General features: G+C 55.8%; 1 protein-coding gene across 5 annotated transcripts; it reads right to left on the bottom strand.

Moving 5' to 3' along the window:
• Positions 1 to 3,522: 3,522 nt before the first annotated feature.
• Positions 3,523 to 10,424, bottom strand: DDN (dendrin). 5 transcript variants are annotated; one of them, XM_059886743.1, is made up of 4 exons: positions 9,251 to 10,424; positions 7,345 to 7,416; positions 5,107 to 6,919; positions 3,523 to 4,873 (listed from the first exon to the last, which is right to left on the bottom strand). In XM_059886743.1, the coding sequence occupies exons 1-4, from the start codon at positions 9,391 to 9,393 to the stop codon at positions 4,865 to 4,867; spliced, it is 2,037 nt and encodes a 678-aa protein (XP_059742726.1). In that variant the 5' UTR covers positions 9,394 to 10,424; the 3' UTR covers positions 3,523 to 4,864. The 5 variants fall into 5 exon arrangements, with proteins under 5 accessions (XP_059742726.1, XP_059742725.1, XP_024847983.1 ...); NM_001102301.2 differs by lacking the exon at positions 9,251 to 10,424 and adding an exon at positions 8,267 to 8,447 and having other exon boundaries at positions 3,527 to 4,873; positions 7,345 to 7,466; XM_059886742.1 differs by having other exon boundaries at positions 3,523 to 6,919.
• Positions 10,425 to 10,498: the final 74 nt, after the last annotated feature.

Below are 10,498 nucleotides of genomic sequence, written 5' to 3'. Positions count from 1 at the left end.
GATGGGTGGGATGTATGGATGCACAGATGAATAAAAAAAAGGATGGATGGATGCATGCATAGATAGATGGATGGATGAAGTAACTCGTCTCTAAAAAGATTCGCAAAAGCTTATGTAAGGGACTTGCCTGGCAGTCCAGTGGTTAAGACTTCCCCTTTCAATGCAGGGGGTGTTTGGTTCGATCCCTGGTCAGGAAGCTAAGATCCCACATGACTTGCAGCCAAAAAACCAAAATATAAAACAGAAGCAAAAATGATGCACCAATGAAGACTTTTAAAATGGTCCATGTTAAATAGAACTTTTAAAAGAGGCTAAGTTGTACCAGGGGCTTCAAAGGAGGGAGCCCCCACACCAGGACATGCAGAGGAGATAATGGACCCAGGCTGAGCCTCCTTCACTAACACGTGTACCCTCAGTGACTGGTCTCTCAAAAGCTTGGGTATATTCCGACTGCTCAGCAGTTACAGTTTGGGAGCCATTCCTGCCTTTGTGCTCCCCTAGACCCTGTGGGAATGCCTTTATCAACATATATTACATTGTACTGCCTGCACTGTGATGACTCTGTGGGTTTCCTCTTCCAAATCCCTTCCCGTGTTTCTCATACAGCCTAGATGTGTGAACTCCCTGAAGATAGGTAACAGGTCTGAGTCTTTTATGTGTCCCTAGGGCCTGGCATCCATGATCAATGGGTAAGTGAACAAATGAATAACTGAGTGAATGCACAATATCTACATATTCATGTTCAGCCATCTCTCCTTGTCCTCTCCTCCTCACTCACACACACACACACACACACACACACACACACACTCCTGACGAAAAGTCCCAGAGTTATGGCCTGATTCTTTGTTTCATTTACCCATTTGTGATCTATCTCGGGAAGTCCCGGGGCTCTCCTGAGAGTCTGAAGGGGGAGGGGGCTCTTAGCTGCCTTCAGAAAGGGGCTTCCCTGGGAAGAACTTGGCTGGTGGAAGGGTAGGAGCATTCTGTGGTAACCTGAGGGCTGCTGCCCCGACCTGAGCACACTCTCCAGCATTGCCGTCCCTACAAGGCTGTCCCAACATGGGGTAGGGGGTGCGGTGTAGTTGTGGCCTCTGTCTTGAGGCTGGCTGGCTGGCAGACGCAGCCAGATTTAGAAGTCATTTTCACAGCAGGGAGCCTCCAGCCTCCCACCCACAGGGCCCTGCAGGGCCAGTCTGAGATATGGCTCACCCAGGGCTGGCCCCCCAGGCCTGTACTAGCTTCTCCCCTTCTCCTCTCCTACCCTTTCTCCCAGATCTTTAGCAGCTGGTGCTGATTTCATCCTTAGGCAAAGATGGAGGAAGTCCTGGGGGAGGGGGTATTGCACTTGACATCCCAACCACCCATGTGCTCTCAGTACACCATTCACCCAGTCAAGGGGCTGCTTGTCTCCACCTCAGGAATCCCCTCTCCTCTCAGCCTCTGCTGCCTCTTCCTCCTATTCCTCTGCCTCTACTTCTCTCTTCCCATCTCCCAACCTAATACTCCCAACACTAAAGAAAGTGCCCTAAAGAGAAATAACAGAGTTCAATACATATATCACTTACTGTGTGCCAGGAGATGTTCTAAGTGCTTTACATATTGAATCATTAATCCTCCCAACAAGCTTATGAAAAACACACTATTAATAACTTCATTTTGTAACTGAGGCTGCTAAGGCACAGAGATGTCGAGTAACTGGCCCAAAGTCACACAGCTAGTATGAGGTGGTGGTGGTGGTGGTGGTGGTTTAGTCGCTCAGTCGTGTCTGACTCTTGCGACCCCGTGGATTATAGCCCACCAGGCTTCTCTGTCCATGCCCAGGCAAGTATACTGGAGGAGGTTGCCATTTCTTTCTCCAGGGGAATCTTCCTGACCCAGGAATGGAACCTGGGTCTCCTGCATTGCAGGTGGATTCTTTACCGACTGAACTACAAGGGAAGATCGAATATGAGGTAGATGCAAGATTTAAACCCAGGCTGCCAGGTCCCAGAGTCCATGTTCTGGATACAACACTACCATAGTTCTCTAATAATGACAGCAGTCTGCATAAGCTCTTAAAACTAGCCTCCTGTGTGTTCACCCTCAAAGAAACCTAGGCAGCATTGTGGAACCCCCTCCCCAGGGCTAGCCCCTCTACTTTCCCATGCATCTTACCTCTCCTGCCACTCCCAGAGCCTGGGAGCCCCAGGCCTACAGCAAAATCCAGGCAGATGCTCTCACTACTGCCCTGGTCTTCCTCAGTCTTCCTCCTAGCCTTAAGTCCATCCTATTCTTAGGCCCAGAGGTCAAAGGCACACACCCCTGAGCTGGACCAGGCTCACCCTAGCTTGGCCTCTGTTTTCACGCCTGCCTTTATCGTCCATATCTTCTCTGAATGTATCCTCAACTCCAGTCAAACCAGACCATTTGACAATTTCCTAAACAAACCATTTCCCTTACATTCACGCCTCTATTTTTGCTGTCTCCTCTGCTTGGAAACCCTTTCCCCAAATGCTATCTCAGATGCCTACCTCCTTCATGGAGCCTTTCATGATCTCATAGAATCTGTACAATCTGCCTTGTTTGATTCTTTATAATACTTAACACCAACTGCTCAATCTATCATTATTTACGTGTTTTCCCTTCACCCCATCAGGCAGGTCTTACTCATCTCTTTCTTGGAGTTTAGCTTAGTGCCCAGTTCTTCTCAGGTGCTCAGTAAATGTTTAGGAGTTAGAATCAGCAGCAGTTAGAACTGTAGGTGGAAGGAAGACAGAACTCAGAAACCTTTGATCTCTGCCCAAGGTGAACCCCTACTTACTTCACTTCCTCCAGCAAGAGCTAACTTGAAACCTGGCAGTATGGTTTCCAGGCAGGTTCTGAGATGGACGGACCTTTCTGGGTGACTCTGACCAATGTTATCCATTTAGATTCAAAGCCCCCAAAGCGCCCTCCCCCCGCTCCCACCCGCCGCCCAACCCCTTTCACTGAACCAAGGTCAGACGCCCAGTTTAGGGTCCAATCCAGCGGCCTCCCTACCCTGCCCCACTCCCAGTCCTGCCCAGTCTCTCCGGTTGCGGGTGGGGAGCGACACTGAGATAATTGGAGACCAAAACTCTAAGTGGTTTGAGAGCGGGGCTGGGGATCGGAACGCTGAGCCGGAGTTGCTGTTGGCAGGACTCGGTGGGGGTGGGTGGGGGGCAGAGGCGGGGCCGAGGGCCGGGCCAGGACTCGGCGACTGAGTATGAGCGAAGCCCCCGCGCCTGCCTAGTCGGCGGCTAAATTTACCCAGGCTGACTCAGCCCTTGCCCGGAATGGGGGGTGGGGGGAGTGCATCGAAGCAATGGGAAGAGTCAGCGGGGGTGGGGTGGGGGGCAAAGAAGGGAGAGTCCGCACTGGGGGAGACAGGGGTGGACCACCGGAGTTTCCATCAGAGAAAGGGGTCTCCTCCACCGCCCACCGAGCAGGAAGGAGCGCAGGAGCCCTGGGGGGAAAGATGCTGTGGGCAATGGGTCGGTGAGAGGAAAAAGATGCCAAGGCTGGACAAAGGGAAGGTTAGATTTATTGAGCGCCTGCTGTGTACCAGGTACTGTGCAAGGCGCTTTACATACATTATCGCATTAAGTCCTCACAACAACCCTGCGAGGTAGGTGTTTATAAACCCCCATTTGACGGATGAGGAGACTGAGGCTCAGGGAGGTGAAGTGATTTGGCCGAGTTCACATGGCTAGTAAATAGAGACAGAGGAGGTGTCCAGAGATCGAAGAGAAAAAAATACTTCAGTGTCTGAATCCCAAGCTGTTTGCTGTGGACGAGTACAGAGAGGGGCTCCGCGCGCTCCAGAGGTCTGCAAGGCCAGAGGCCTACTCGCGATCTCGCATGGCTGGAGACGGCAGGGCAGGGGACCCGCGCGCAGGAACTAGGGAGCAATTGATTAACTGGCAGTGCCGGGGTTGGCAAGACTCGGGGACTAGCTACGAGGGAAATCCGCGACCTGCGCGCGCCCCGTAGTGGCTACAGCGAGTATCACACCCCACACCTACAGGCTTTTGGGGACTAGCCTCTTCCTTCCCTTGTTGGTTTCTGGAAGAGGCAGAAACATGTAAGACATTCTCAGGATTCTCTCAGATGGGTAATTCCACCTGGGTGGGAAATCGTGGTAACTATTTAGAGCATCACCAAGGGACACTGGGGAGGAGGAACAGGGGAAGGCCTAAAGGTCCCAAGCTGCTTCATTGGGTGCCTTCCCTCCCCAGCTCAGACCACCACAAACTAGGGACAGTGACAAGGCCACCATCCTGCTCTGCCTCGGGGATCCTACACCTAAACCTGAGAGACTGGAATAGGAGCCCTTGCCCACTTACTTGGCTCTTCTGCAAACCCTGCACAATCTCTTGAATTGAGCCACCCAGGGACCCTCAGACTCTGTTCACTTATTCCTGTCTTGCGGAGGGGAGGATTGAGATAAGAGCCTCTCCTAGGACTCCAAAACATCAGGAATGGACCTTAGAACTCCCTCATTTTACATATTATGGGAACTGGAGAGGGGAAATGACTTGCTTAAGGTTACCCAGCAAATCAGTGTCAGAGTTGGGGTTGGAACCCAAGATCTGTGAAACCAAAGTGACTCCTCTTCTGCTTTGCTGGTGGCTTCTGCCAAGGGCCTCTCTGTCATCTGATCCTCAGTCTGAGGCCTCTCCATCACCTTCTTCCTCCGGCCCAGAGATCCTGTCCTGCAGTTGCCCTGACTATCCCACCCCTGCCCTCCAGCCTAATCCCACCTAGGCCTCTCTGCTCAGCTCCATGTTAGTGCACTGGGCCCTGCTGAAGACCTTACCCACAGGCACTGAGTGGAACAGGCATTCAAATCTAGTGCACACCCTCAACTCTCCTGAAAAAAAAAAAAAATCATGAATTGACATGTGCTCCCTCTCATCTGTGTGCCTTCTATGCTGAGTACGGGAATGGGTGGGTATAGGTAAGGGGTACAAGGAAGTCTGTGAGGAAGAAAGGGACACAAATACAATAAAGGGCCTCTCACTGTTGCTCCCTATTTCCCTGTGGAGTCCCCGTAATGTCCCTCGCCCCGTAGAGGACCTCCTCGGTTTTGCTGATGACACCTACAATCTCTCGGGCATTGCCGCTCAGCTCCGCCGTCTTTCCGCCTTCCGGGGGCCCGGTCCGCTCTTTCCGCCAGGAGGCGCCCGAGGCTTCTGTGTCGCTCGCATCAGAAGAGCTGCTATGGACGCTGAGCTCCGCAGCTTCGTCTGAGTCGGAGTCCGGGGCGGTGTGGCGGCGGATGCGGGACACGGCTTCCCGCAGGGCCCCGGCATAGGGTCCAGGGGCTCGCGCCCAGCCCCGGCCTGCGCGCCGCGTGCCGGACGCCACTTTCTCCGATCCCTCGGCACCGCGCGCTCCCCGCGAAGCCGCTGGGCCTAAGGCTGAGTGCTCTGGGCTACCTGGCTGCGTGGGGGGATCCTGTAGGTTTACTTCGCCAACCGGGAGCCCCAAGATGCGGGAGGCGCGCTCCTCCAGTGAGGAGTCCGCGGGCTTCCCGCGCTCAGCTTCGAGCCCGCGTCCCTCACTGGGTTGGAGAGAAGGGCGACTGCTCAATGGCAGCTTTCGGCAAGGGGAGGGAAGGACCGCGGCCCCCTCTCCCTCCTCTTTATTGGGTTTCGGTTGGCTGGGGGCATTCCCTACAAGGCGCGGCACCCCGGCGGGCAAAAGCTGCACATGCTGGGTTCGAGGGGTCGGGACGTACTGGGAGCGTATCACAACGCAAGTGGCATCAATGACAAAGACGCCTTCCCCACGAGCGGGGCCACGGGAACTTCGGGGCAGGGTGTGGGGGCGTCGGGTCGCCTTCCAACCCTCTAAGGTCTCGGGTCCTGCCTCCCCTCTATGACCCAGGGACTCTATCCATCCCGTGCCTCCTGGAGCCCAGGGTCTGGGGAGGGTCTGGCTATGCCGGGGCGGCTGCTTTTTAATGGAGGGAACCCAGCGTTTGGGGAGCCAGGTCTGGTCTCTACCTTCCCTCCCTTCCCCGGAGCCTCTGGGATGGGGTCTGGACCTGGGAGTGGGACGCGGGGGGCTAGGGGTGGCAGTGGCAGACCCCGCAGGAACTGTGCCTGGGCTCCCAGCGGCTTTAGCTTGGGGATGGCCGTCGCTACCACTCTTCAGACCAGCAGCAGCCAGCCTCAGGCTTTTCTCCGCGGGCCCCTTACCGGACTCCAGCCTTGGCCTGTCTGTTCCACAGCCTGGGGATCCCCCCAAGAGACCCCGCCCCTGACGGAGACCCCAGGCCCCTAGGACGTCCCGGTAGATCCGAGGATCTAGCCTCTTCTTTGCGCACCCTCCCTCTGTCCTAGTCGGCGCACAGGTTGAAGAGGAGCGCGCCTGCGAGGGCTCGGGGCCTCGCTTAGTCCCCAGGGTCCTGTGGGGGCCCTCGTAAGAAGGTGGAGCCACGTAGGGTGGCGGCCGGTCCCAGCGGCGTCGCGGGGCCATCCCCGCAGCGCCTCTCAGCAGCAGGTGAGCCTCGTAGCTGGGGGGCCCTGGCCGCCGACCGCCCCAGGGCCCCGCCCACGCCGCCCCAGGATTGCTCTGCGGCTGCGCAGATGGACGGGGCGGTCGCCCCACCGACCCCAGGCGCTCGGGCCTTGAGGGAGCTGGGAGCCCTGCAGAGTGGGCCACCCGAAGGGCGTTCCGAGGCTCCGGGCGGGGCCGACCAGGGGGACTCCTTCGGGCCCCACCAGCCTTGCGCCTTTTTCGCTCGGTCTCCTTGGCCTCCCGCTCCTGCGACGCCGCTTTCCTTTTCTCTTGCTCCCGGGCTCGGGCCTCGGCCGGGGGCCCCGCCCGCCAGTTGGTCGCCTCCTGCAGCACCCTGGAGGCCCAGGGCCGGCGGGGCGGCGGCTCAGGGGATCCCGGGCGCGGCCCACACCTGGGACAATGAGCAGGAACCCAGGTGAGCAGTTTGTGGGGGAAGGGAGCCGAGGTCCGGGGAGCTGGGAGCGCTGGAGGCCACTTGGGGCCGCCGGGTGGAGGGGTGTGTGTGAGTGTGTGCGCGTGTGTGCGTGTGTGCGTGTGTGCACGTGCGTATATGTTAGGGTTGAAGTCGAAGCGGGACTCCTCACCATCTCTCCATGCACACTTTAACAGTATCTGCCCCATCTCACCTGCCCTTTCTCACGCCCACTCCTGTGCCCCCAAACAAACGGGATGAGTCAGGCCCCAGCCTTCGGGATGGGGTTGGGGGTGGCGTGGGGAAGAGAAGGGGTAACAGCAGCGCTGGCTGGTGCCCACGGGAAGGTCCAGACCCCAATCCCTGCCCCACCTCTCTCTTCCCCTTACCCGTCCTTCACTCACGTGCGGCTCTGGGGCCCGCGGAGCCAGTGGCTGGCCTGGAAGTCCATGAGCTGTCGAGGAGGGGCGCGGCGACTATAATGACAGGAAATAGTCTTCACTTCGATCACCAGCAGCTTGGATTTCTGCACCCAGAGGCAGCTGCCAGACTCCTCATCCTGGAGCTCCCGGGGGCAATCGGGCCCCTCGGAGAAGAGCTGGCCATCCAGCATCCTGCCCCACCCCACCCCGGCCCCCCACCCTCCCACCCGCCCCGAAAGCCCCCTCCCAGCCCGGGGAGCCGGCGCCCACTGCAGAGCGGCAGGCCCAGCGACTGGGGACTATATATACCCAGGCACACGTGTGTGCCTGTCTGTGTGTGTGTGCGCGCGCATGTGACACGGCGCGGACGGCTCCGCGCTGCTACCTCCCCCACGTGCACGACCGCCCCCTGGGGCCCGGGATTGGGCGCCCCTTCCCACTGCTCTTGTCCCGCAAGCCTAATGGGACCCGCACGAGTGGGCAGGGGATTTCTTATTCTTGCCAAGATGACAGTGCCCCCACCCCCGCCCCCGTCTCTTCAACCTTCCCGCCGTTTTAACCCTTCAGTCTCCTGCTTCTCAGGGTGCCTGACCAGCAGCATTCTGTCCCTGACATCCTGCCCCAGACTTTTATTTCTTCATCAGGGAGGTGATGGGAACAGAACTCAAGGTCCCCGCCTGCCACTCTCTGCTGGTTTCCAGGGAGTTGGGGTGCAGGAAGGGCTGGCCCACGGCTGGGGGGTTTATTTTTAGCGGCAGTGGCGTTCGGGTGCAGAGGAGATGAGTAACCAGCTTCCATGCGGTGGAGGGAGGAGGTGGTGGCTTGCCCGCAGCCTTTGTGCAACTCTGGGGGAGAGCTGCCTCCAAGCTCAAAAAGGGTCACCCCCACACCCTTAACTCCTTACCCTCTCAGTGTTGTGCCCAGGGCTGATGCCACAGCAGGACAGGAGTCTGTCTTAGCCATCGAAGCGGCCCACACTTTCATCCTTAGATGTTTGTCCTTGGGCACCCATGGAGCCCTCTCTCTGAAGCAGGCTCTCCCAACCCCCAATCCAGAAGCCAGGATTTGGGGGTCCTACTGTTCTCAGCCTGAACTCTGCTCATACTTGTGGAGGAAAGAGTGCTTACGCACTTGCACCCTTTCAGAGGGTGTAGAGGCGGAATGGTGTGCTTTCTTGGCTAAACTAATCCCCTAGCAACTGAAATGATACAACTGGCCCCCATTTTCCAGTGTAGCACTCTCTGTCACCACTACCACAGTGCCTAGCTCATTCAACCCCCACCTGGAGTGGTGCTCAAGGTGCCCCCCTTTTAGGCTCATTCTGTCCCGAGTGGGGGTGTTTGCCTGCATGATCCCTCCCCCCAAGCCTATACCAGGTGTCCCCTGATTCACCATGGTAATGTTAGTGGCAGTGCAGCCCACGCCAACCCTTCCATGCAGAGACTTAGCAACCATGCCTGGCAACCATGGCAGCAGCTCCAGTGGAGAGGAGGGGTGCGGGGAGGTGGGAGAAAAGTGTGTGTATGGCAACAGTGCTGAAGAACGGATAATGCACCTCTCCTGAGGAATAGGTTAGAAGGCTATGAGGCTCCCAGACTTTATCCCTTGTTTTTCCTTCTGCTCCGTCCTCATACCCTGAGACTGCCTGGTTGGGTTTTTTGGGGGGACAGGAGAAGCAGATCCCAATTTGTTTTCCACTAAAGTATACACAGCCCTTGGACACAGACCCTTCCTTTTAAGGTGATGAGCCAGGAGGGTTGTTTTAGAATGGGCACTGACTTACTGGGAACCACGGAAACAAAACCCAGGCCTCCTGCTCCCTGACATGGACCTTTAGAGAGAACCCAAACATCCTCTATCCCATATGCTCAGCCCGCTTTACACCTACCAGCTATACCGGTGGGATGGCTCTTGCTTGAAGATGGTTCCTTCTACCCAGGTCCCACCAGAGCCCCAAGGCTTTAAAAGTCCTTGCCTCCTCCCTAGACACGATGGAATGTGACATAAGGCGACATCTGTCCTTTCCATCATGCACACACCCACACTCACATAAACATACCCTAATTCTAATAACTCCCTCCCTCAAGTGTGGGAATGTGCTGTGAGAGCTTTGAAGGGGTGAATGCAGAAGCAGGGGCTTTGGAGAAGCCCCACAACGCAGCACTGAGAGCAGAGCTTGTATGAGTGCCCAGTGCTTTTCCCTGTGTTCCATGGAGAAGCCTGGTTTGGAGGAATCAGTACAGAATACCCGGGGTCATGAGTTATCAGGCCTGGTCTGGGTGGGGGCAAGGAAGTACTCAGAAACTCCTTCAAATCTGGGATAGGAAATGGTACCATATCTCTAAGGCAGTGGTGAGACAGTCCCCAGAATGTGGTTCATACCCAACCATCTAGCAGCCCTTATGGTGCCTGTTGCTTGGACTCCTGCTTTGGTCCATGTAGTTTCAGCACTGGGAGAGGTCTGACAGGGTGACCATAATCCTGCTGTTCCCCACCCCTCACTCTCCAGATCTTATCTACCTTGGAAGAAAGGGATTTATGAGTTCAAAGACAGTGTTGGCTCAGCAAAATCCAGAGTCCAACCTTCCCTAAGAAAAGTGGATGGTAGTGGCAGGTCTTTCTGTCTAGTAGAGAGACTTTCTTTCTCTCTTTCTACTCAGTTCTACCCTCAGTCTTTCTACTCTCTGGAGACAGAGACCTAGCACTGTTATGGAATTTTCCTTGGGTGCCAGCTATGGTCCAGGCAGAGGAGAAAGCGAGGTGATAAGGAGACTGCAGGGAATAGGGTGGGAAACAGTTATGAACGGAGAATTAGAAAGACAGTGCATCTACTGTAGTGGTAAAGTGCATAAGTTCTAAAGCAAGACTGTTTCAGCTCAAATCCTAGCTCTACTTTTTATTAACTGTGTGGCCATAGGCTAGTTACTTGGCCTTTTTGTACCTCAGTTAAAAAAAAATTTGTAAAACTGAAATAGTATCTACTATTGTTCTGAGGATTAATTGAAGTAATATATGTAAAGCACTGAGAATGGTGGCTGGCACACAGTTTAATATATGTGTGTGTGCGCTATTATTGTTGATCTTAATGATGAGTTGAAGAAGCCATATGAAGTAGAAACATTGGAGCAACTACAAA

The sequence above is a fragment of the Bos taurus genome, chromosome 5 (genome assembly GCF_002263795.3).
Source record: "Bos taurus isolate L1 Dominette 01449 registration number 42190680 breed Hereford chromosome 5, ARS-UCD2.0, whole genome shotgun sequence".
NCBI lineage: Eukaryota > Metazoa > Chordata > Mammalia > Artiodactyla > Bovidae > Bos > Bos taurus.
The sequence above is the reverse complement of the archived record's forward strand: the minus strand, read 5'-3'. Positions and strand labels throughout refer to the sequence as shown.